The sequence below is a fragment of the Chlamydotis macqueenii genome, chromosome 23 (genome assembly GCF_036417535.1).
Source record: "Chlamydotis macqueenii isolate bChlMac1 chromosome 23, bChlMac1.mat, whole genome shotgun sequence".
In the NCBI taxonomy this organism is placed as follows: Eukaryota; Metazoa; Chordata; class Aves; order Otidiformes; family Otididae; genus Chlamydotis; species Chlamydotis macqueenii.
The window spans coordinates 681630-708670 of record NC_141578.1 but is presented as its reverse complement, the minus strand read 5'-3'; the positions used below and the strand labels follow the sequence as shown (position 1 = coordinate 708670).

Here is a 27041-nt window from a genome sequence, read left to right as displayed (position 1 = left end):
AACTATCCATGCAGCTGTACTGTGTTACTGGCTAAATTCCACTGCAGTATAAATATGTTATAGGCCACAGCATAGTTGCTCCAGTTTTATATATAGATATAAAAAAAGATGCTTTTTCCAACTCATTTTCAATGTGTCAGTGGAGGTGTCTTTGGTGATCCTGGAAATATTGGTGATGGAAGTGTCATCTAAATAAATAAATAAGATCCAAGCTCCTGATTTATTTACTCGTCCCTCCCGATGCCTAGCATAGAAAATTTAAGACTTAATAAATAATGTGCCGTCATACTAATTATCCCTCCCCTGGGCCTCACACTGGCATACTGCAGTAGCTGAAACTATTGCAGCATGCAGCATTTGCAGTTATGAAACATGAGCCTGGGCAATGCACTCGCACTTGGCATTCCCGGGGCGGAAATCCGAGCCTTCCAGCAATTTGGACACACGGCTGCGTCTTCCCTTCGTTAAGCTCTGCCTGACCTTTCCCAGCCGTTCCCGGTGCCTGGAAGCTGGCTATCGCCCAGCTCTGTGGGCCAGGGACCGGCGTTGGCCGTACCCTGGGATGGCCCGGAGCCGCCCCCACGTCCCCATCCTGTTGCTCGAAATGCCCAATTGCTCCATATCTTTGGAAACCCCCAAACCTGGGATGGGAGAAGGGAAACAAAATGGTTTGTTGTTGGTTGGTTTGGTTTTTTTTTTTTTTGCACAAACGCTTATTCGGTGTGGAAATCAAAGGTTAAAAGTCACTTACACAGCTATTGCTTCCCATGCAGAACCAAATATACACCGTAGAAAATACTGTGTTAACTACAACGCAGAGCAGCACTCAATATCTGCAATTGTTCCACTTCAGCTTTAGATACGGTACTAGATTTTAGCGACTAGACATCGGTTAGCATTTTGGTGATATTCACATAGTTTGTGTTAGCTAGGGTGCAATTGGCTGTCTTCAAGTTCTCCTCCCTAAAATCCTCATTGCTATTGTTTACGCCTTCCTGAATCTCCATATAATCAGACTTACTAATAGTAGAGGCACTTCTGCTTTTCTTTAGGTCAGGGGAAGAGGGGATCTTTGGGCAGCTGGTTACTTGCAAATACTGAGCCTGCTCCTCTCCCTCCGTCTCCCGGTGGTAGAAGTAATTGAAGTTAGACACTATGACGGGCACTGGTAAGGCAATCGTTAACACGCCAGCGATGGCACACAAGGAACCCACTATTTTCCCCCCGATGGTTGTGGGGACCATGTCTCCATAACCAACAGTCGTCATGGAAACCACGGCCCACCAGAAGGCATCGGGGATGCTGGGGAACTGGGACTCACTCTCGTCGGCCTCGGCAAAGTAGACGGCGCTGGAGAAGAGGATGACGCCAATAAAGAGGAAAAATATCAAGAGGCCCAGCTCCCGCATGCTGGCCTTGAGAGTCTGCCCCAGGATCTGCAGCCCCTTGGAGTGCCGGGAGAGTTTGAAGATCCTGAAGACCCTCACCAAGCGGATGACTCGAAGGATGGCCAAGGACATGGCTTGCTGGCCTTGCTGACCATCCTCCGGCTTCTCAGCCAGCTCCGTCCCTAAGGTGATGAAATAGGGAATGATGGCTACGATGTCTATAATGTTCATGATGTTGGTAAAAAACCCAGCCTTGCTGGGGCAGGCGAAAAACCTCACCAAGAACTCGAAGGAGAACCAGATGATGCAAAGTGTCTCCACGATGAAGAAGGGGTCTGTGAAAGAGGTGGACTGCTGGTACCCCATGCTGCTGTTGGAGTAGGGGGGATGGCTCAGCCCGCTGCCATGCATGTCTTCGTTCTCATCCCGAAAAATGGGCAATGTTTCCAGGCAAAAGCTAACAATGGAGATTAAAATCACCATGACGGAGACAATAGCTATAATCCTGGCAGGGCCTGAGCTCTCGGGGTACTCAAAGAGCAACCACACTTGTCTCTGAAACTCATTCTCGGGCAACGGTCTTTCCTCTTCTTTGATGTAGCCTTCATCCTCCCGAAACATCTCCATCGCTTCTTCTCCCAGTTCATAGAAACGAATCTCCTCTGAGAAGATATCTAAGGGCACGTTAACTGGCCTCCGCAGCCTCCCACCAGACTGGTAATAGTACAAAATTGCATCGAAGCTGGGTCTGTTCCGGTCAAAGAAATACTCATTCCGGAGTGGGTCGAAATATCTCATTCTCTTTTTAGGATCCCCTAGTAAGGTCTCTGGGAACTGGGCCAGTGTCTTCAGCTGTGTCTCAAAGCGCAGACCCGAAATATTAATGACCACCCTCTCACAGCATTCATGGTCGGTCTCAGGGTTATACGTGTCCTGCGGGTGACCAGGAAGAGCTGCAGCTTCATCTGCAGGATCTCCAGTAGCAACTGTCATATTGGGGTTTAAAACAAATCTTTATGCTAAACTCTTCCCAGCGCCCGGTGGTGGGATCGGATTCAGGGCAGGGCTACTATCCTGCAGAAGGACAGGTACGTAGGTTTGGAAGTGTCTCATGAAAAGGCGAAGGGATGAGATAAAAAAACAACAGAAAACAAAAAAAAAAAAAAGGAAAGAAAATCGCCCCTGCTGAGAAAGAGAGAGATGAAATAAAGTTGGGGGGAGGAGAGCAGCTCCCTTCACTAGCACATCTATCCCCTTCCTCGGGGGGTTAATTTGCCTTCTTTGGGACTGAGTTCAAAAACTCCCACCTGAACTCATTAGGAAGAGAGAAAACACCTGAGGAACCGTCACCTACACAAAACCAGTGTGGAAAACCTGGCACTGGCAAAGCAGAACTTTTTTTTGGCTAAAAATAAAATTTCCAAATTAAAAAAAAAAGAGGGAAGGGAAGAGAAAGGAAGGAAGAAGAATAACCCCATCCAGCCCTAAAGTGGTGAGGGGACCCGGGGGGGTGCTGGGGACCCGGCTCAGCTCGTTCCCATGCATGCAGCTAAGGGTTAATATTTCACCGTGCAGTCTCAGGCAAGCTACCCTCCTCTCGCTTTTAAGTTCCACACCTTCCCAATCCTCCTGCCCTGGCCATAGAGTGGCGAGGCGACATGCTGCCCTCCCTGCCCACAGCCCACCGGGACTGGGAACTGCCCGGATTGGGAGCTGCCCTGCGGACCACTGCAGTCCCCCTCCTCGACCGCTGGTGTCCCAGCTCCTGTCATCCTCTGCAAACCACCATGGCACACAGAAAACAGATCACATTACCTGGAGAAGCCAAATCTTAGTGTCTGTTAGCGACACCGATTATCTGACCCTGGGGAAATCCTAGAGAGAAACACAGGCTTCCAAGATCCCCATAATTTCCTCTCTCTTCAAAGTTAAAAATAATGGCGAGTCATCGCAGAAAAAGGAGAAGGGACACAAAAGGGGTTAGAATCCCAGATGGTGGAAGTCAGGTCTTGTAATGGTTTGGACTGGAGAGAGAGACAGAGACAGAGACAGAGACAGAGAGACGGAGTCCTCTCGGTAGCTGTTGCAGATCTGCACTTCAGGGCAGATGAACGTCTGTCTGATGCCTTCGGTATGCCGGCGAAAAGATGCTAAGCTCAGCAAAACCCAATGTCCCCAGTGTCCTCGGGAAGTGTGGCATCGCCTGGAAAAAACACGGAGAAGGTAAGGAGCTGCTGGGGGTTCAAAAGGAGCATCTGCAAAGCCTCGGCTCCTCCAAGCAACCCCTTCCTCCTCCCCACGAGCTGTCTGCCCGCCGCCTGGCCAACCTGCACTGCAACATGAGAGGAGGGCGAGAGCGCGCTAGCGGCAAGGCGGAAAAAAACAGAGACCCATCTCACTCCGCTCTCGCTCAATGCCACAGTGTGCAGCTGGGCCGGGCTGCCCGTGGGAGCCGGTGTCAGGCAAAAGGAGAAGGGGGGAGCGACGCAGCCCCTCCTCAGCCGCTGAGGCTCCGCAAAGCCACGGTGGGTTCCCACCAGCGCCGGGCACCTGGCAGTTGCTGGTACCCACTGGGCGCAGCACCCACACCATCGCGTCACATGCCCGGGGTGATTCAGGAGGCTCCGGCTTCATCCGCGATGCTGAACCCCCCACCAGTCCCTGTTTGCCCCCCCCCCCCAAGGCCACCTGCCACCCCAGATGGCTTCAAGGAGCCTCGAGCACGGTGGTCCCAACCCTGGGACCCACGCAACCTGCAGCTGCCCTCCCCGTCCTCCAAAAAGCCAACCCCCCCGGCCCACCCACCCTCTGTGGGAATTTGACTCCAGCGGACAAAATTTCTGTTTGGGATATTGAGGCTCCAGTCCCCAGTTGTCGGGTCATCGGCATCCCTGCTCCTAAGGAGCACTCATTTACATCATCCCGCATTGCCCCGCGCCATGGAGATGTTCAGCCCAGAGAGGTCCAACCAACCTCTCATTTTTTCTTTTTTTTTTCTTTTTTCTTTTTTTTTGCCCTTCTAAAGAAAAAAAAAAGCCAAACAAAAAACCTCTAACCTCCCTTCTTCAGCTCCAACTCGACTTGTCTACTTTGAGCCAGGATTACAGCACCGGGTAGGGGTGGCAGGTGGAAAACAACCCCGTGGTCCCAATCTCCTGGGCAAAGATTTCAGCCGGCCCCAGGCCATTTGTGCCCCTCGGTTCCTCTCCTCATCGCTCCAGGTGCAGATATTGCCGCAGATCCCTCTTTTCCAGGAAATTTCCCCTTTCTGTGCAGCCCTCCTCTCCCTTCTCCTTATGCACTAGAAAAAATAGTACAACCCTGCCAAGGCTTGCAGCATCCAACTGCCTCGCTTAACCCTTTTCTGCCAGGCCCGGAGGAGAGGAGGTCGCATTTGTCCCAGTTTTTCTCCTTTTCCTGCATTTCCCCCCCACTTCCACTCCCCGGCGGGTGGCTCAGGAATTCGGCTGACTTTGACCTTCCCGGCTGCTCCAAGCATCACGCTAAACCACCACCATCACCATCTTTCTGCTGCTGCAAAAAAAAATATCTGGCAGCCACAAACCCCGGTTTCACCAAAAATCAACTAACCTGGATTTTTTTTTTTCTAAACACAGTTTTTCTCCTGCCTGTAAACTCTCTCCTCCCCTTTCTCCTTTCCCAAAACACCCCAGGTTTATTAACAGCTCAGCAATTTACTTTTTTTTTTTTTCTTTTAACATGTTGATTTTCATTTGGCGTGAGGTTTAGGCTCCTTCCTCTGCGTCCAAATCCCAGTGGTGACGCTCGGATCGGAGATGGTTACAGCACCATCCAAGTTGACACCCCGCATCCCAGCACTCAGTTTCTCCCACTTTCTCCCCATCTCATGCTTTCCTGGTGCAACCCCCTCCCCAAGCATCTTTGGGGTTAATTCATGCAAATTTGGGGCTTGGAGGTGGGAGCATGGAGGAAGGGAGGAAGGTTTGCCCAGAGCCCCTCAGTTTCTCGAGCACGGCAGGCAGCAGCCATGCCTGCACTTCACAGGGCTGAGATTTCGGGTGGCACCCCTCGAGGCCAAGGTCGTGCTGGTGACTAAAACATGAATCCCTGCATTTGCTGGGTTCTGGCTGTGTTTAAGCAGGGCAGCGGCGGGGAGGAAGAGGATGCGAGAAGAGAGGGGAGAGAGAAAAAGGCACCAACTCACAATCGGCTCTGCAGTCAGGCATGCAGCGAATGCACAAGCAGCCGCTCTGCTCCACGCACGCCCGGCACCTCGCACCTCCGGCCCCCCAAACTCGGACCCCAGGAGTCAACCTCCAACGGCAGCAGAGCTTCTCCATGAATATTCATAAGATTAATATGAGCGTCTGTCCCCCCCCCCCCCCCCCCCGCCCCTTCGCCTCGCTCCTCCCAAGCAACAGACCTAGATTTCAACCACTGGGAAATAATCATATCCCTGGATACGCGATGCTGCTCTGCCGTGCGGCTCCCATCCCTACCACATTCCTGGTAATAGCCTGCATCTGCTCCGGGACATCTGGGGGATGGAGAAGCACCAGCTCCAGGCAGATTTGGGGAAGGGGATGGGGCAGGATTGGGCTCACAGGGACCACGCTGGGGCTCTTGGCTGGGGCGGGGATGTAAAAAAGCAATAATTTGGTATCACTTTGCATTTACAGACCTTCCTTCACAAGGGGCCATCTCCCACCCCCCAAAGGACGGAGATGGCTCGGCTCCTACAAACGTAGGGCATGAAGGAGATGCATCCATTTGGACCAATCTGCCATTACCCCATGGCCCCACGAAGAGCATCAGGGCAGCAACGAGTCCTGCAAGGCACCTGGCACCCAGCAAACACGCAGGGCTCTGGGTGAGGGGGTTTCATGTCATCTGCGTCGCTTTAGCCTTTTCTGAGGACAGATCTGCCACAGCAGGGTAGGCTGAATCCAGACAATGATTTGCCCAAGGCTGATCCTTATGCAATACGCAGAAACCGAGGCTGGGCAGAGAAGAATTCCAGTGCAGCTGAATCTCTCACTTGTTATCCCTGCGCCGCCTCACGAAGGTTTTGCAAAACCGGGGGGATTTCGCATAGAAACAGCACCAGCTCCTCGCAAAGGGCCACAGGCCCGTCTCCAGCAGATCGGGGGAATTCTCTGAACTGAGTGACGCTCTCCCGATTTACTATCCTAATTGCAGAGCTGTTATTACAGTGTCTGCTCCCACCTCCCTTCACCACGCTGACAACTCCAGGCGAAACCCAGCCTTGCAGGGAACGAGCCGAGCCGATGCACTCCACCCACTTCTCTGTTTCACGCGGATTCACCCAGCCGATATCTCCACATCAACATCACCATTAAAAAATAAACCCCTTCTGGAACACTTCTCCTATCCAAATGGACTTTACAGCCACCCAAACCAGAAACCTCACTCCACCCGTGTGCGCGGCCCTGGGAAAGGCGCTTGGCGTGGGGATGTCCCAAGAAGCAGGCGACCCGGTGTCCAGGTCCCATCAGGAAGCTGATGAGCTCCCCTCGCTCTGCTGCCTTTATTCCCAGGGAAGCCCCCAGGGCTGTTCAGACCTTGTACTTGTGGGTTTGCAGCCAGCCTGCACCATACAAACAAAAAGCAAAAATGTGATTTTTTTTTCACCCTTTTTTGGCCCTGTATTCTGCTGGCGGTGGGTTTGGAGGATGCTCCATGATGTGGTGCTGCGGGGGCACAGATGAAACCCACAGGGCAGGGTGTCCCCATGCCAAACAGCAAAACTCAAGCCCCAGAGTCACACTGCAAAGCGCAGCCCATGCCTGGCCCCACGCCCCATCACCTGGGACGGGCACCAGTGTTTCCGCTGCCGCCGTAAGCCAAGCTGCTCCCTCCAGAGAGGACAGACCCTGTCCCACCACCTCCACGCATCCTGCACAGCCCCAGAGGATGGCACCTTCCCATAGTGTCCCTCCTGGGGACCCCGCGGCACCTCCTGCAAAGCCAGAGGGACTCTGAGGGTCGGAGCGGACACCAGCAGCCGTGCCAGGAGGAAGAGCTGAGCTGGACCAAGGCTTGACCATGGAGCCAAGCAGAGTGGGCTTGGACAGGGCAGAGCACTGAGCCCCCATCTCCACCCCAGCCACAGCTTTCCAGCAGAAGGGGCTGACATAACTGGGCCCTGTGTCATTTTAGGAGCTGTGAAAGCTGCGAGTGACTTTCCCAGGGTTGTGAGTCACCCTCCGGGGAAAGCATCTGACCTCCCACCTCTGCCTATGCCAGAGGACCAAGCTCCCGGCCCCCCAGCACCCCAGCACCCTGGCACCCATGCCTCGGCGTGTGGTGGCAAGAGGAGGGGATGCTGAGAGATGTCAGTGACCCTGATGCGGTGGCACGGCATCTGAAAATGAGGGCAGCCAGGGAACAAAGTGACGTGGACCCGCGGAGCAGGCTTTGCTCTTCCATAGCAGATGCTGCTGGTGAATCCCAAAATATCGTGGTGAGATAGGTCAGAGCAGCTCCTCCTCTCTGAGGAGATGGGGGAGGGCGAGGCCTTTGCCCAAGATTGCGCAGGAAAGGAGGAGCAGAGCAAAAAGCGAAGCTGGGCTCTGCAGGACCTGGGCAGGGCTTCTGGGCCATGGGAGGATGTTCTGGTCCCTGGGAAGGCCCATCATGGCCAGAGGGAAACCAGCAAATATCGCCTGTCTGCAGAGTTAATGTTAAACACATGCTCCCTCTGTATTTCTCCAAGGTGGTTTTCATAATAAAATAGCTGATTATCTTAAAAACAACTCCTTTGCATACCGCTCCGAATTCTCATTTGGTTGAGATCACTGAGTGGCAACATCTTTGCTTCCAAAGATGCTCCACCAGCCTGAGCGGCCGGTCTAGAGAGGAGCCGGGCACCGTTCATTGACAATAAAAGTCATTTAGCTCAGCCAAAACACAGCAGAGAACTTCAGCTCTTGAAGGCTTTGGAGCTCATCGAGATGCTGGTGAATATTTCGTGCTCGCTCCAGGAGAGCTAATGGCCCCGCTGCCGGGCTGGCGCAGGGCAGGCAGCGGTCCTGAGTGGGTTCCTCCCACCTGGGCTGCTCTGGTTAAAAGGCTCTCAAAGCCACTTTATTTCATTTGCACAAACAAAAAGGACAGGACAAGCCAAATCAGTGAACAGAAACTAAATTGATAGCCTCCTGACGGCCAGGTGTGAGTGCTTTCAGCTCTGGAAAGAAAGCCGGCTGGCTCGCAAGCCTGCCCATCACCCGTGGACAAAGACCCCTCAGCCCTCCCTGGGGCTGGGGCTTGATTTTGGGTGCCAGCTGAGTCCCTGTGTCCCCACGGGCTGGCTGTCCATGTCTCCCCATCCTTCCAGTCCTGCTCCAAAGGGACCAAGACAGTAGACTTACTTCACGGCTCCAGAAGTGCCTTTATCTGAGACACCAACCAAACACCGGCTTTGCCCAGCCAGGGCTGCTCCTGTGACCCCGAGGCAGAGGAGAGGTGATGAACATCTCATTTTCTCTCCCGTGATTCATTTTGCCCAGGTCTGAGCCAGACCATGCCCACCTGCGCAACAGAGCATCCCTCCTCCTCCAAGAAGGAGGGAAATAGGGCCAAAAGTTGAAACCTTCTAGCTGTTGAGTTTAGGGAGGAAAAGACCAAGGGGAAGTGGGAGAAACCTCCCGTGGAGATGGCCAGCACCTGTGGGCGGATTGCTTTTGCCTCGGGGGAGCGGTTAGGTGACCTCAGCATCCTCTCTGCACTGCCATGATGGGGCACAACTCGTTTTAGCAATTGGTCCTGGGACTGGTTCCCCATCTAGGTGATGACTGGGCTGAGAGCATCTCCAATCACAGCACAAATGGGACAAGCAGCACCACAGAGGCTGGTTTCAAACCCCATGGGTCTCAGCCCAAGTGTCTGCTGGTGCTGGTGGGGCCCAAGAGCTGCTGAAGGTCAGATCTGAGCCGTGGAGTGGGGCGGGATGTTCCCGTCACCCCAGACGTTCATCCCTCCCCAGTGTGCAGCAGGACTGCAAACAAACCGGGACGAAAAGTGGTTTGAGAGGACGATTTGCCTCTTCTCTTCCTCCCACGTGGACATGCTGCAGGGAGGAGATGCTCAGGCTGGGGAGCGCCTTCCCCACAGCTTGATGGTGTGGGCAGGATGGCAGCCTGGGCACGGTGGCCCTGTGGGCACGGTGGCACCATGGCAGCCCCAGCCACAAGATGGCACTGCGTGGCACGGCACCAAGCGCCGCTGAGCCCGGCCCACGGGGCCAAATCCTGGGCTGGACCAAGTTTTGGGGCATGCCAGCCCCAACGCTGTGCCAGATGGTGAGCCAGGCCAAATCATGAGCTGTGCCAAACTGTGGGCCACACCAGGTCATGAGCCATGCCGTGCCAGTTTGGGAGCTGTGCCAAATTGTGTGTCATGCCAGCCCAATCCGGCTTGGCCCCTGATGTTGCCCTAAGCCACTGGTTGCCCTCACCATCCGGCCAAGACCCCCATGCCTCTGCTTCCCAGTGCAGCTCCCTTCCCTGCAGGGTCTCTCCAGTGGAAAATTCCTAGAAGAAAAAAAATCAGGATTCCGTGCACTTTCTCAAAGGGTTTGGAGGAAATTCATTATTTTATCGCTGTTGCCCAGCTGCTGGGGGCGGCTGGAGATGCTCCATCACGGTGACACTGACCTGGTCCCCAGGCGTGTCCCCAGCATCCCTGGGCTCGCTGTTCTCACTGGTGACTCAGGCAGGTGACAGCCACAGCGCTGCAGGTGACACGGGGAGGACAGGAGGTGATGTGCCCAAGGCTGTGCGGGCAGGCAGTGTCAGAGCCCCACCTGCTCCCCGCCAGGACCCAGGCGTGCTCGACCCCACAGCCCCCTCCGCTCAATCCCTGGGGAACACCGCCGACTCGCAGCATCCTCTTCCACGTCACTTCTGCCGTATTTACTATTTCTCCATCTCCCACCCCCTCTTTTGGGAAGAGACAGACTTCCCCATTTCCATGGAAACCCTCCTCCTCTCCCCTCACTTCTTCAAAGAGGTTTTCATCCATTTCTTTCAAAAATAGCTAATTTTAGCCCCGGCTTCCCCTTCTCCCCCTCCCCACTCTTTGCTCTCAGCTCATGCTTTCCCAGACAAGCAGCACCCACCGGGGCTGCCGCCACCGCCACCAAGCACCCATGGGAGCCACGGCACCACCCATGCAGCTGATGGCTTGGCTGGGGCAAGAGCAGCTTCACTCCCTGCTCAGGTCTGTGGCCCAGATCCCGGCAGTTCCCTTAATTTGTGCATAATTCCTCTGAGGGCGTGGGGATGCTGAGGAATAAAGGAAACGCTTCGGTTCTGCAGGAAGGTCCTGGCAGCATCAGAAATCCCCACCGCTCTGTGGGCTGGGTCCTTGGGAATGACCATCCTTGCAGCACCCTCTGAGTCCACGACCCCGTGAAGCCGGGGGAATGTTTCCTTTCCTGCAGTCGCCGAGGGGACAGAGTTCCAGGCAGACCCAGGCAGCCTTGCCCTGAAGCTCAGGAGCTCTGAGCGTGTTGGCTCCTGCTTGGCCCCGTGCTGGCATGAAGGCAGGTTGCCCAAGTGGAGCCGAGAAAGCCACATGTGGCGGTCACCTCCTGCAGAGCGTGGTCCCCTCTGTCATTCCCCTCTTTGCAAAGCCAAGTATCTGCCACCCCCATAACGACGTTTGTTGGTTGGTGTCTTCATCCCATCCACGCTCATTGGCACGTCCCATTCACACGATGGATAAATCAAGTGGCGGCTCGCACACTAATGCCTAGAAGAGCAGGAGGTGAAGTCTGCTTCCACCCTTCGGGGAGAGAGGAAATACCCAGCAGGAACCTGGCTCCAGGCTGGAAGAGCAGCGACCTGGTGGGAATGCCACGGTTGGAGGAGCTGGATGCTCTGGCTTGGAAAGAGGGAGATGACACAGGTCATTAAAATCCTGCATGGTGGTGAGATGGTGACTACGACATGATTGATCAATATTTCTTCATAACACAAGAAGGAAATGGCACCCAGTGAAATTTCCAAGCAGCAAATTTCCAGGCAGGGAGTGAAGGATTGATTTGCCACGTCGCATCGGCGTGCAGAGCTGCAGTGCTGGAGAACGCCTGCAGCCATGCAGTCCCTGCATGGGGATGCTTGGGTATGGAGGTGAGCAAAACATCAGCCAAAAGGACAGCAGAAACCAGCCCTTCAGCAGCCCAGACCCTTATTGTAAGATGAATTTATACATCACAAACCCAGGCAGCACCACTGCTTGCTCCACGCGTGGCTCCAAACCCTCTCCACTGTGTCACTGCCACAGTGGCATTTACCCACTGCCGCTGACAACCTCCAGAGATGAAGCAAGAGCTATCCATCCTGTTGTCACACCATGCCACCCCCGGGCTGACCTACATCCCGCAGCCTCTGCGCTCCTTCCTCCAAAAGCCAACAAGCTGGTAGATAAAATCCAACTCGGAGGAGACAAGCTGTCGGCACTGACCGTGTCCAGACCCTCTGCAGCTGTTTGGGGCAATGTCTTCATGCGTTTATCACCTCTGGTACGGGCTGGAAACCCTGTAAAACCCATGGGGTTCACACCTGAGGTCTCGGTGATGGATTGGGTATGGGAACATCTCCCTCCACTCATCAGTGGTGTTGTGGAAGCTGCTCTTCAAGTAAACCCAAGTGGTATGTGCCAGACATGGCCCCTGTGCCCATGGTTCCTCCTGGGCTGGTTTTGGCTGATGGTATTTGTGCAGCTGCCTGTGTCTCAAACCCTGCGACATCCTGTTTTTCAGGGATGCTAAAGCACCTCCCCAGTTAACCACATCTCAGTCGAAACCTGCAGCTGGAAGCATCACAACCCTTAGGGGAGCTGATACAGAAATCAAGGTCACGGCAAAGAGAGAAGCACCAAGAGCTGCTAAAACCCCCTGCTCCAGCTCTGAGCACCCCTGAACCCGAGAGGCTTCCTCCTCCCAGCCTTAAATCTGCCCCTGCCACCAGCACTGCCTGCGATCTAATTTGATCCCATCCAGTGCAGCCACTCCAAGATAATTTGGAAACAATTGCACTGAAGCTGATTTTGCTCATTGTGGGTCACCCACCCCCCAGCTCATCCTCCCCAGCAGACCTGATGCTCACAGCAAACCTAGAGAGACAAAACCACACAAACCAGTCCCAGCACTCAACACTGCTCTTCTAGGAACTTGTTTGACACTGTCAGACTTCTTGAGGCCAACAGGGCCAAACAAGATGTTCTGTAGAATTCAAGACTTGAAGGCTGTCCATCACTGCCGAATTCCCCGGTTTGGTCCTGCCCAGGGTGGCCAAGGGCATGCTTGGCTGCTGCTCTGTCCCCAGTCCCGAGCTCCCCAGCTCAGCACCTGGAGCCTCTTACAGGATTTCTGCCTGGAATTCAGCCCTAGGAATGGGATTTGCAAAAATACCCAAGTCACTCGGGACGATAGTGTGTGCTCGTGGCTCAGTGTCGCTAAAATGAAATCCCCCTTGCAGGAGCCCAGGCCCCCCAGCCACGGGACACTGCACAGCAGCACTTACAGCTGCAGTTTGAGTCATTTTAGCACCATCTCTGATAATTTGTTAAATAGTGGTTCCTTTTAAGCGATGCAGATCCTGAGCCAGACCCAGCCTTCCCTGCCCTTCCCCAGGCTCCTCTGGCTCATCCTGAATCTTGGTTGGGATTTGGGCTGAGCTGCGGCTCCACTCCCTTCACTGTCTCCAGCTGTTTTCCCCAAACCATGAATGCATGTCTTGCTTTTTGAATTAAATCTGCCAATATCAGAAACAGGTGATTTAGAAGCAAAAGGAACCAGCAGAGTCTCCAGTTTTCAGCTGCTCCTGGAAATCCTCTCCTCGAAGGTTGTGGGAGTGCAGGGGATCGGGTCACGGCTGCTGCCGATTGAACGTGGCTTGTAAAATCCTAATTTATTTTTCCATTGTCATTATTAAATATTTTTAAGACAGCCAATAACATAAAAAAAGCCCTGACATTCTTTGGCCACGGTCGCTTTTGGGTGAAGCTCAAAGATGTGGTACAAAGCCAAGGGCAAGGCTTTCAGATGAGCTTCGAACTACGTTCCGCAGGATTCCCACCTGCAATCGGGACGAGCGGGTCAGCGCCGGCGCCGGCACCTCCGCTTGCATTTGCTTTGCCAAAGCATCGCCAGTGACATCCCTTCTTGTGACACTCATAATTAACATTTCAAGGGTTTGCCTTGAGCTTCTTCAGGCCATAAAGGGCACAGCTCTCCAGATGGCAGGTTGGGATGCTGGAAATGTGCAGATTTTACCCCGAGATTTTACTTCTCTAATGGCCTAACTTTTATTCCTGAGAATGGCATTAAATGTCACTTTATTTATCCTGAAAAATGAGTTCATCCAGGGGATGCATCTCAAACCTCATCCTTGCGCCATCCTTTGCATCCGCAACACCTCCCCTCCACCCCATTTCAGTTTCAAACCACCACGCGTCGAGTGTTTCAGCCGTTTTATTGAACTTTGCGTATGAAATAACAGTTTCAAGTTCTAATGAAAAAAACATTAAAAAAATAAATTCAACATCAGGTAAAAAAATCACGCAACCCACCAGAAAAAAAAACAAACCACTTTTTTTACCAGTAACTGAACACAAGGCCCACACCGCGGTGGAGGTCACCTGAACGACGAGATGCAGCGGCTTGTTTTAGCATCAGACTGGTATCAAAAGAACAAGTTTAAACAATTGCAACACAGCCCACGGGCAAAACCAGAGTTTAAAATGAAATTGGAGTAACAGGATGGCGCTTTGCATCTCCAATCCAAAACTGCATTGTTTCTGTGCCACATATTAGTCAGGATTTAGCCTTCTCGCAGGGAAGGCTTTAGGTTTCCAGTCTGGTACCCTGAATTTCACAAGGCAATATTTCTCTGTGCAAACACACCCAGCTGAGACAGTCACGGAAACAGCTCAGCATCACCCAGCTGCGCACGCGAAGGAGGGAAAGCAAAGTCAAAATGACATCCAGCCATCTCAGCCCCAGGACGACACCACGAAAATAAGTTGCATAGTGAAGGATGGGGAATTGGGAAAAAGGAGCTGTTCCTGTGCGGGAGGCCGATGGGCGAGTGTCCTCCATTATGTTTTGGGACCTCAGGTGATGAATCAAGAGCCTGCTCTCCTTCGGAGATGCTAAATTCAGCCTTGGGAACATCTCACCTTCAGCAATGAAGGCGATTTCCCGCACGACCTGAGCAATTTGAATAACCAAATCCCATGTCCAATACACTAACGGCAGCACAGGACAGGGCAGAAATCACACGGTTTTGCATTAAAACTGCCCCACTCCAGGCACTGGTTTCCAGTTCCCTGGCTGCGTCTCCTCTCAATACCATCTGACTCGCAAGTCTGTCAATGACTTGTGGGTTGCCGGATGAATTGTCCTGCTCTGAAACCATCCTTAGCACCAGCGGCCTGGCCTGGCGATGGTCAGAGATGCCGTGTTACGGAAAACACCAGGCCGTGACAGCGGGATCTCAGACAATCCGCTTTAAAGATGCACGGATGATGTCATCTTGGCAAAAGTGGAAAAAACATGAAATGTAATTTACCTGTGTCAGAGGCTGGGGGATGAAAGCACGGGGATCACAGAGCTGGGCAATGTAATTCACCCTGTGACCTGGCTTTAGTCTCAGCCCAGGGGACAACTTCCCAGCTGACTCCATGCGACGCAGAGAAAAGCAAGAGAGTGTGGAGCACACCGGCTCCCAGAACTTTTTAGGGGAGAAAAATGCTATTCCACAAATTCCACAATTTTAAAAGAATTGAGGAGCAGTAACAGCATTTGAACATCTGTCTCAGAAAGCGTCCAAGTGTGTGCGCAATCAAAGCCCCTGGGGTGCTCAAAGGCTCTGAGACGTGAATAGCGCAAACTTTTTCACCAGCACCTGTGGAAAGAGGCTGGAGGCCAGGACGGGACTGCAGGAATCCTGACATTTCCCCCAAATCTAGCAGGGCAAGCACACCAGCCTGCTGTATGCTGTCTCTGACAGCTTTCTCCAGCCACGCCGCGAAGCCCCATCCCATCTGCTGTGTCCACTGAGCCTCTGTCAGTGGCCTTAAACACTTTTTGAGATACTTTGCTTTCTAATTTTGCTGCCTTCTTAAAACTTTTTCTTAAAACGAAATGGCTTTACACCAGCCCATCTCCCTCGATCTGATTTCCCTGCCTATCCGCCAGGACGGACCCAACAGCAGAGCTCTCATCGCTTTAATTCCACCCTAAAATGAAAAGGGGGAAGGGATGGCGTACAGCGTTTTCTGGAGGCGGCAGCTGCACTGGGCACAGAGGAGAAACATCTACGTGTTCAGCGTCTAAAGAGCACGTCCAACACACAGCATCTCAGAGATGCGCTCAGCATCTCGGAGCATGGCTTTGAAGGGCTATGAATAAAGATGAGCAGCCTGCGTTCGGATGATTATGGGAATCAATGCATGCTATTTTTTGGATCTTCTCTTGATGTCAGCCATCATTAAATCGCTCCCTTTTTTGGTTTTTTAATCGACTGGATACATTTTTAATTTGTCTTCCCTTGCCAAATCCAGCCCTCTGCTCCAAATGACATTTCAATGCGGCTGTCCTGATATGATGGTTATCTTGGAAACGCACAGGGCTAGAGTCAAAGTCGTGGCAACACAGATTAACACACTGACTGACAGTTAGAGACTATCAAACTCTCAATTATTTTGAAAAAGCACATTAACAATTAGCTGGCTCAGCGACCAAGCAAAAGAAACCCAACAGCATGGAGCAACGTCATCAACACCGGTACGTACAATACCGAGGAGAACTTGAAATTTGGCAAGGTTGTCACCAGAGTGAGATGTCCATGGGGCGGGTTTGGTGCTGATCGGGAGGAGTGGAGCAGCGGCGGCCACGGGCTGAGCTCTGCTCCGGGAACCGGGCATTGCTGCTGCCAGGAGCAGAGCCGCTGGGACCCACGAACCCAAATGGGTGAACGGATCTGGTTTTTCCCGTCACATCACTTGTCAAAATACACCTTTTGGACTGTAACAGAGAGACGCTTTGACACGGTGGCTATTGAAAACAGACAAGGTATGATTACATTATATACACACGTGCTGTAAAAAAGCTTTCCATAACACTGGTGAAAAATAAAAATCACATTAGTACTGATACATTCTATCCCCCATTTTAAGGGCTACTAGATCATGTTCCAAAAGAAACTAAATTTAACATCTTTGGGACCAGGGCTTCCCAAGATCCAGGTCTGTGCTGCAATCCAGAAACTCAGTACTCCTCCTGTTAACGTGCTGTCACCACCGCGGCATGCCGGGGCCGTCTGCAGGGGCGCGGGGCGACGCTGGGTCAGACGGTCAGTGGGTGCTTCGGCTGCTTGCAGCCCAAAACTATCAGCATGGCAGAAAAGCGCTTTCTGGGTCAGCCCCTCAAGATTCAGGGTTGCTAAAGCTTTGGTTCAATCTCTCCTGCAGCCTGAACAGCGCGAATCCAGCATGCTCCAGGGAAGGCTGCAAACAAATAGACTTTGCAGCTCCTCAGTGGTTTTGGAGGTGAGATCTCCCAAAAAAGCCCAGCCCCATCTCCCCCAGCCTGCCCGCAGCTCCACCCATGGCAACGGGGAAGAGACTACTGCTCGGTTACTGGGGCTCCCAGTGATGGGAGCAGGCTCAGTCCTCACTCCCCAAGCACTGGGGACATTTCATAGTTTCTTTTAAGGGGACTTTTAAGGTCTTTTTAATGCCTCAGACTTTCTATGGTCTGAGCATCAGTTAACCTTGGTGCTGCAGGATGAGACAGCCCAGGGACGGCACAGCTCTCTGCAGAAGATGGGATGGATACCTGGGGGGTGGGTTTTGGCTGTGCCACGTTAAGATACAGTCGGCCACGAGTCAAAAAGCTCTGCAAGCCCATCCTCAGACCAGCTCCGGCTGCGGCAGTTACTGTCAGATCCCAGGGGATTTGCCGCAGAGCAATTTGCTGTAGGATCCCATGGAGGGACTCCCTCTCCTTACCCCGATTTGGGTTGGCCTCAGCACAGGACACGGCCAAACACAAAGTTAATGAGAGCCACCGCTCCAATTAGCTTTAATTTGTGCAGGCGGCGGTCACATCAGATTGATTTCACACCACGGGGTGCTTCACCTCCAGGATTCCCCAGCATCCCTCTGTCCAGCCTTGGCACCCCCAGCTCACCTCCCTGGGCTCAGGGACCTGTTCCTGGGGCTCTTCCAGCAGCCCTGGTCCCAACCACCTCCATCTGCCCCTCGTGCTGCAAAAGCCACGATAAATCAGGTGCCAGCAGCAACCACCCTGTTTAGTTTATCCGCAGCTCCAGTGGCCACAGGGTTTCTGCCATGCTGAGAATAAATGCAAACAAGCTCAAGGAGCAATGTCCCACCAAGTGCCAGATCCACGCTTGCTCTTCTTTCCCCAAGGCGAGCAATGCAGCTTTCACTAAAACTGCTGGTTTGTTCGCTTTCGTTTCTTTTCTCACCATCTCAGCCCGTTCTCCCCAGCCAACACCCATGCAGAGCCCCAGAGACTTCTGTCTTTGGGAGTCCAAAGTCCTACTCCCACAAACAAGGTCTCCATCACCAACGTTACATATGCCACAACAGGAGGAGGAATTCAAGCCAAGAAACTATCCTTGTTTAAAAACCAAACAAAATAAACGTGACCTCACCAGAGTCAACACATTCCTTTACAAACAACATCATTTCCCCTCCATTAAGGGAATTTCTCAATCCTAATTTTGGCCGAAGTTTGCATGCGAGGCTTAGACAGCCAGAAAGGAGGACAACTTCTGCTGAACTACAGACAGGTCTGGAGTGATCCCAACCCCAAATGACAGCTCAGAAACCCACTTGGGTTTTGTTTCTCTTCAAAGGAGAAGTCTCTTCAAAGTCTCTTTCTGCAAGGAGAGACACGTGGTGCAGGCAGCCAGTTGCTTTGCCATGATTATTTCCAGTTTCAGAGTCTTTCTTCCAGGTAGGATGTTTATTTTGAAGTGCATCCTTACTTAGGTTGTGTCTCAAAGCATCCCATGTGTGTCTCCTGTGGATGTTCCCCATCTTCTGCCTGGGATCTGGTTTGAAATGCAGGTTACTAGCTCCGCTCCAGGTTTCGGTGCTGTGTTCTGGGCAGAGTGGTCCTTGCTCCGCTTTCCAGGTACCCGGGGGGGACCTCAAGGCTTGTCCTTGGACACGGACCCAAAGCAATCAGCAGCATGAATTCAACAGTCCGCTTCACATATCTGATGATTCTGTCTCCTGTTAGCTCCCCTTGAGCATCCTCTGCTTCAGAGCAAGCCCCAGCTCACTGGTTTTGGTCCAGTCCAAGTTAACATTTCCCGACCATCCCCGGTGAATTACTGCAATGCAGATGCAGAGGTTCCTGTGCTCGCCTGAGTCCCACCGGCATTATTTTCGCCTAGAAATCCAATGCTCTCGCAAGTATCGCCTTGCTCCTCCGATGGAGCATGTGCCGGGTGGGTTTTAGTCTCAAAGCTGCGACGGACACAGCGTGCCGAGGAGGATGAGGCTGGGGCGAGAGGGGGAAGCCAGAAGCAAGAGAGACCATCGACCCCTTTGCCAGTTGCATTTATGGCTTTGCAGAGCATCTATCCCATCGCACTGGGCTAATATTTACCCACACGGTCCTAGTAAACACAGTGAGGTTATGGAGACCCCGGTTTCAGCAGCTTCGCAGAACACTGCAGGCAACGCACGGCTCTTAACCTGCCACAAAAATAACCCTCAGCATGCAAAACGAAACAGCAGCGGGCAAAGGAGCGATGGACTTCCCGTTTGTTATAGTACTAGCAAGGCAGTTCTAGAATATTCCCTCAGGACTGAAGTACGGAGGAACAGCAGAGAAGGTCGAACGGGCTCTCGTGAAATGAAGCAGGGCCACGACCAGCCAGGATTGGGTTTTTGTACCTTTTCCAGCCCTGGAAATTTGATTTTTCCTTCGTTTTTCATGGAGTGATCCTGAAAGCAAGGCACAACTTGTTGACGGTTCGACATAATTTTGCTCAGCATCGGCGGAGATGTTACATTCTTAAGTTAAAAGTGAAATAAGGGTTACTTAAGGACTTAAAATAAATCACAGCCTTTGGTACAGTACATACCTACTTATAAAGAGCATTTACAGGAAAGTCAGAAAAATGGAACAGAAATTATTCACATCCCAGCGCCAAAAACAGCCTGTGGCCTTCGACGGGGAACAGTGCGAGCAAATCGAATTTCCCCCATCTCCCTCACACCCCTAACAAAACCCTTGCACTGCTTATTAGCAACTCTGGTGAACATTTCCTTTCCAGTTGCTTCATCTTTCAAGAGATTTTTTAAAATAAAAACCAGACTGAAATAATGTCCAAATGACTTCTGCCTCCCCTCCCTCCTTTTTCCTGGCTTTGTTCAGTCTCCTTATATTGCACACGATTTGAAGATAATCTTCCGGCTGCAAAGCTGTTCCCTTCTACACAACGCACTTAGGAAACACAGATAGCGTGGCAAATATTTCACATATATATATGAAATATGAAATGGGTTTAACTGGGGAGGACAGACCCCCGGTTGGCTGGGTCCACAGCAGCATCCGTCACCATGTCAGTGACGTTTGCCGTTTCCCTGGAGATGTTTTATTTCTCGACACGGGCCTGAAGGTCTGAATTTTGAAACTTCTTCTGTCATCTGTTGGGCAGAGCAAAGAACAGCTTTTATGCACAGCCTGGTTTGGAAAACAAGCAACAGGTTATTATTTTTTTTTCAAGGCAAAGTAGAATAAATGTGGCACATTGGTCCCCCTTGACAACTTCACATCCCCTTTCCCCACAAATTAAAACGGGAAAAATTGCTAATTAAAATTGTTTAATAGACTAAATGCAACACAGTCTAAATCGAGCTAAAGACAGAAAAAAAGATTCATTAATGATATTCCGGTTATTAACTGTTATCTCACATTAATGGCAAGTTCCAAATGCAGAATGATTAGCACAAAGTGGGTTTTCCTCTTCATGTTTTTATCTTCATCAGGCTGGGTTTGTTCCAACCCGATATGATTCACACGATATTAAACAATTGCTTGATCTTATAAACCTGATAGAGGGGACGGCCGGAGCCGGGGCTGATCCCACGCCCAGCGCTCCCACCGTGCAGTCGCTCCCGCAGAGCTCAGACCTGAGATCTCGTTCTGAGGCGGGGATGGAGATGTCCAGCAAAGGGCAAAAAAAAATCCCCCAACCTCTGCAGCGCCAGAGCTGCCGAGCCTCCAGAACGCAGAAACCCCGCTGGTATCACAACAGGTTGGCTTTGAAGCAAAATAACCCCACAGCATGAAGGGACTCATCCTGACTCCCACTTTAATCCAGTGAGATGCTCTGCTCTGTCTTTAAGACACTGAAATTCTTCCAAACTTCACCCAACTGCTGACATCCCTCTCATTTTCAGAAATTGTACCCTCTGCCTTCAGTTCACACCGCGGCCACCGGCATCCCACCTCCTGCCACGCCACGTCCCGGGTTCTGCGCCCACCTGCAGATGGGGCGCAGCCAAATTTCCCGAGAGTTTAAGCCTGGCGCAAGTCACCAGCAGCCACACACCCAAATTCTGGCCCTTCCGTGGTGACTTTTCAAGGGGGAATTAGCAAAGCTCCCTACAGCCAGGTTCATTAGCTGTGCACGTGGTGCACACTAATAAGATGAGCGCTACCACCAAAGCAGATTATGTGAGCTGGATGCTTCGTTAGCAGCCGGTGATGAGACAAGGGTAGGAAGGATCGGTATTCATGGTTCAGATCCCAGCCTAATGCACAAGGATCCATTCCAGCTCATCCCCAAAAACTAGCCCATTTTTCCCAAGGGGAGAGTCAGGATGGAGTTACGCAAGACGAGACAGGATCCACGCACCAAGGAGGGCGAGAAGCGCTCTCTGGATGTCGCAGGGATGGTGTTACCAGGATGGTGCCGTGGGGATGGTGCCGCGGGAATGGTGTCACCGGGATGGTGCTGCAGGGATGGTGCCGCGCGGATGGTGTCACATGGATGGTGTCACGGGGATGGTGTGGCAGGGATGGTGTCGCAGGGATGGTGCTGCAGGGTTGGTGCCGCGGGGTCGGTGCCGCGGGATGGTGTCACCGGGATGGTGCCACAGGGATGGTGCTGCAGGGATGGTGTGGCAGGGATGGTGTCACGGGGATGGTGTGGCAGGGATGGTGTCGCAGGGATGCTAAAAGCAGGCGGAGAAAGGAGAAGGGGGATTTCTTGCAAGGAGCAGAGATCCCCTTGCAAGGCAGCGCGGTGCTCGGGGAAAATAAGCTCCCAGAGGGGCTTAGTGCTCCTTGCAAGGGTGTCAGGGCAGCTGGTTATTCAAGCACTGACTTATCGTGAAGTGCCAGAAGGACTACTCATGGGCTTAAAGCTAACTGGGGTTTACGCTTTATTGGACTGGGCTTGCTGGGGGGATTATACCCCCCTCCCACCTGCCAGCAGGGAACAGCTCCTGCTTTTTTGCAAAGCAATGGTTCAAACTGCCGGGATCCTCAAACATCACTGAGTATTACACAAATAAAACCCAAATAGCACCTTCCGCCTGGCATGGCGTGGGAAATACCGTTAGTTTGGCCAAGAACGGGACAGCAGAGTTGGGGCTCTGCGGATTAAGCAGTAAATAACAATTTTCTCAAACCAGGCAAATAATCCAGCATTTGGGGTACCCTGGTGCCTTTCCAGGCTGCATCCCTGGCCTTCTAGAAAGAAATCCCAAATCTTCAGCCTAATTATGACTTTATTTCACCAAATTCAGGAAGAACAGCAGTGGGAGTGAGAAGTCAGGAGCATTCAGGAGATATTGCTGCTCCGGCTCCTGAATGGATCCAAATGTATTCCCATGATATGGGGTGATGAAATCCTCTCCACTCCAAGAGAAACAGAAGATATTAAAGAGCAGCCACAAAAATTAGATGTTTTAGATGGGCCGAGCCAAATAACTTGTATCCAAGCGTTCAGAGCTGGCGAAGCAGCTCGTGATATTGCAAGTATTGAGGATCTCTTGAGCCCTGGACCTGGTGAAAATCCAGAGAGATGGAAAACGGCTCCTGTTGGGCCACTTTTAAGGGATAAACAAAAAATGACCTGCAAAATGATGGGTCTGGCCATCTGTTGCTGAATGCAAACAATATGCTGGAATGGCTGAGCGTCTTAACACAGAATTAAAGAGGAAGATATTATTGATGCCAATCAGCGCAGGGTTAGGGAAAACAGGTCTTATCATATTAACTTGATATCTTTTCTTACTGAGCTCCACATTTGGCTGGTAAAGGTAAATGCTTGTGCAATGCTCTCCTCTAAGGGAGCTGCGGGCCAGCTTGGTTAAGAAAATAGAGTGATAAAGCCAAATTCCCAGGAGATATCCCAAGTCAGAAAACCAGCTGAACCCAGGTCGCCTTTGCTGGTTCACGTCTCCTTGTGCTTGCTCTGCTTTCTCAGAGCATTTTGCAACCAGGATGGGTTCCAGAACCAGGACAGAACAGCCCAGGCTTGTTTCAGATGCAGCAGAAAGATTTCTTCCTTTAATGCGGAGGTTTCTGAAGTGCAGAACAGGATTCAGGCACCTGACGGGTAAAGCAGAAGCGCTGGGTGCCAGCGCCCGCCGGTGCACGCAGAGGTAGGAAACCCCTGCAGCCCGCAGTGCTACCCCAGCTGACAGCAAACCTCACACCCCTGCTGCGAGCTGCGAGCTGCGAGCTGCTCCGATTTGCAGCAGGCAGGTTCATTTTCAGCCCAGGCTTCTCAGGTCTCATTTTTGACCTGCTCCAAGGTTCAAATCGCTACGGAGTCACGGCAGCAGCTCCAAGTGGGGAGCAGTGAGGAGGGAGAAGAGGGATTTCGACTGTGAATGCACAGAGATTTCGGGAGAAATGGGCCATAAGGGTGGAAAAGCAAGAGCAAAGATGCAGAGTGAACAATCCAGAGGAGAGGAGGAGTTATGGGAAGGGGATGCACAGGGCAGAGCTGGCATCCCCAGGGAGCTGGGTGAAACCATGGGCTTCCCTCCAACTGGGGAACTTAATTGCAATTATTGGGGTGTCAGGGGAGGTTCTGCAGGCTTCAAGACAGCTGAACTCCATAAAGCCTTTGGAGGATTCTTTACTTCTGGCTCTGTGTTCTGAAAATGCCTCTTCCGTCCACAGCATGTGTCATTGCAAACACTTAATGACGCCGCTCGGTGTCATTTACAGATGGGGAAACTGAGGCCCGGAGGAGCTGACCTGCCCAAAGCCACCCAGCAGGCCGGCAGCAAACACCCAGCAAACACCACCGCGCTCCCATCCTCTGGGTCCGGGGTGCAGGGATGTCCCGGGCCACGACACGCTATTGTCACAGACCAACTCTGTGCCAAACCCCCCCACCCCGAGCGGCACAGCGTCACCCACCACCCTGCATCACGTTCGGCTTCTGCTACAACCAACAAGCCAAACACAAAACAGCAAAGGCAAAGAAACACTTTGCAAAGTGTGTGTTCATCCTGTCCATGCTCCGTCACAATCTTCAGCTTCCCATGAGAGCAAGACCCCGCGCACGGACCCTGCTGCCAGTGGCCCCGCTCCCGCTGCGGAGACTGAGCCTTGGGTGCTTCCACTGCTGATCGAACCGTGACACAGCCCCAAAGGATTTCCTGCATTTATCCATGACGGTGCTTCTGAGGAAGCAAAGCAAAGCAGCTGGTGCTGGTCAGCATCAAAATAAACCCGACTGCGCTCTGCATCCTCGCTAACCCAGCCACGCGAGCCGCCCATCCAAACCAAAGCTTCCCACCCAGTCCGTGTAAAGATGCTAAAAAATGAAGTGCAACAACTGTAGAAAAGCAACAGACATGACAGAGCTTAAACGCACTTGGAAAAGCATCTGAATGCCAAGTCTGAAGGAAATGAATCATTCCTGACCAAACGCAGCGGCGCGGGCCTGCACCAGTCGGGTGTCGTAACAGGAGCATGCAGCGCGACTGGTGAAAATGATTCCTGCTATGAGTGGGGGAGACCAGTGTTCGGAAGTGGTTTGGCTGCTCCCAACCTGGGTGACAAGCTGAATGAGATGGGAGACAGGTTTTAATTTACTTGAGCGTGTCTTGGTTGATAAGGAGGAGAAAACTGACAGCGCCCTGCGGGGAGGTTCGTGCGTGAAGGTTTCCCTGCCCTGCTGCAGAGCATCCTCAGTGCTGAAAATTCAGGCTCTGAGCTGTGATGAGACACAGACGGACCCTGAAACGTGGGAGCCTCCTAAAGCAGCACCTTACTCATGGAAGGAAAAGCATGCGGGGGCTCAAGGGGGATTTTCTCTGAGCATTTTTGGCTGAGTTTTGCCAGCAGCAGGGATAAAAGGGCAACGTGGGACCCCACACACGTCCCTCTCCTGCACAGAGGACTCTTCTCTTCAGCAAAAAAATGGATTTGGTTTTGCTGGTGACAAAAAGCAGAAGCCCTGCTGCCTTCCCAGTTCAAAGCAGCAAACACACGTCCCATCACTTTGACGGAGACACCATTACTCATTTTCCTGTTTGGGAAGTCAAGTTCGGGAGTAAAAGGTCTCAGTTGTGTCCCAGACTTGACCATAGCGGAGCCAGGAGAGCTTCGCTGTACCCCCCTCTGCATCCCAGTCCTATTTCTGCCCTAAGGGACCCCTGTACCACCACCCCCCAAAATGAAGCCAGGACCCTCCCGCTGCCAGAGAAGTGATTCCCAGCCCGGACGAGGCACCTCGGGGCACCCACCCTGAAACATCCCCAAAATGTCCCCATCCGAGCGATGATGGCCGCAGTCCTGCGGCTGTTTCTGAGGAAACCCTCCTGCCAGGGCAGCGCGTTGCTCCGGCCCTCCACGCTCCACACCGACTCCCACCGCTTCCACAGGGAGAGGGCTCGCACCCCCAGCACCCATGGGTGGTGAATCCCATAGTGGGGAAGGGTGCAGAGGAGCAGCACCAGCTCCGTGGCAGTGAAGGAGGCAATTTCTAGAATACTGCCCTGCCCACAGCATCCCATAATGTCCAGAAAGCCCCTGTTTCCCCGCACCCATCGCCCATACAACTGCTTCTGCACGAGGTGCCGGTGCTCTGAGCTCTCCTTCCTGCTATGCGCAGCAATTGAGACTGAGGGCCAAAATGAGTCACATTTAAATCCTCTTTGTCTGCTTGTACCGAGGGGTTTGTAGCCTCACCAGAGATCTCCTGTTACAGCAGTTAAAAACAGAAGGAAAAGGCCCTGTCTGCCATCAGCCCGCTACGGGAGCCTCCACGCGCTCTCACCAAGAGATGCATATTTTAAAAGCTTGGCAGGAAGAGGGCTCCAGACTACACAATCAAAGAGATTTCCCGCAGAACGCTCCCCACGCACACCAGCCGCTGCACGGGAGCCCTTCCCTGCGCTGCCGCCCTGCCAGGAGAGCCCTTCGCGCCCGGAGCTCCTGCCCCTCTGCTGGGGAAGCCGCTCCTGCGCCCTTTGCCTCCGCTTAACTGGCCATAAACTGGGGATTAAAAGCAAAACTCCACTTCTTTTGTTAAGTGTTGGAGCAGAAACAATTGCCTGGAAAGAAATTCAACCCTCCTGGAGGAAAGAGATACCGCAGCCCCTGTTTGTGCCCACTGGTGGGGCGGGACGGGCTCTGCTCTGCTCCCCTGGCCACCCCAGGCACCTGAAGGGCATCTATTGTGCTGGAGAACAACAGAACCTTTTCAGAAGGGTTCAGGCCTGACAACACACACAAAAAAAAAGGGCAAATAAGCAGGAAAAAAAGGTGACGGTGTCAAAGAACCAAGCAGAGGGCCAGGGTTGGGGTTGCTGCGTGTCCCCCGTGTCCTCTGGATGCAAGGGACCATGGATGTGTCTGTCCCTGTTTCAAGGTGGCATCCAGAGCTCAAACAGGGGAAGGGAACAGGTCCTAAAATACAAGCAGGGGGAAAGGGAACCGAGCCTGCGGAAGGAGGCAGGAGGCTGTACGAAGTTCTGTATCACCCAGCGCCCTGGTACAAACCGAATACGTAAAGCATCTGGGGAGGCAGCTGCAGCCTCCCAGGGCTGCGTCCCTGGGGTGGGAGCCGCCTGCTCCCGTCCTTCGGTGACAGCAGTGTCACTTTGTCTCTCTGATGACAGGTACGAAGGACAGAGGAGGACATTCCGGAGGGCAGCCCTGCCACAGGCAGACAAGCTGGGGAGTCCGCGCCAGGGACCAGCTAGGGACACAGCTGCTCCCCACCGTGCTTTCTGGGCGATCGTAAATGTCAGCCAGTGGCTTTCGGTAATGCACTCTCCTCCATGTAACGCAATAAGCTGAGCCTAAGCAAGCCCTTTGCCTTGCCTTGGGAAGGCTCTGCAGCAGGCAGGCAGCTCCGCTAATGCGAATCGCCTCACGCTGCCGCTATAAGCACAGCGGAATCCAACACGCTGCGAAGGCTGAGGCTCAGCTTTAACTCCCAAGTGTCCATGAAAACCAGTCTAAGTCCTAACAGGAGCACGCTGCGAGAGAGCAAAGCCAGTGAAATACGCAGCCAGCTGCAAAGAGCGCAGTCTTTCAGGGATCTCTCCAATTCCTGGCATGCCGCACGCGGCAGCCCGCTGAAGAGCAGCCGTCAGACCGTGCTGAATGGTACC

At 52.7% G+C, this 27041-nt stretch overlaps 1 protein-coding gene across 1 annotated transcript; it reads right to left on the bottom strand.

Annotated features, from left to right (window-relative positions):
- Window positions 1-201: 201 nt before the first annotated feature.
- Window positions 202-3262, bottom strand: LOC104475527 (potassium voltage-gated channel subfamily A member 2). The gene is made up of 2 exons (XM_010123190.2): window positions 3204-3262; window positions 202-2573 (listed from the first exon to the last, which is right to left on the bottom strand). Exon 2 carries the CDS (start codon window positions 2379-2381, stop codon window positions 882-884), a length of 1500 nt encoding a protein of 499 aa, XP_010121492.1. The 5' UTR covers window positions 2382-2573; window positions 3204-3262; the 3' UTR covers window positions 202-881.
- Between the last annotated feature and the right edge of the window lie 23779 nt (window positions 3263-27041).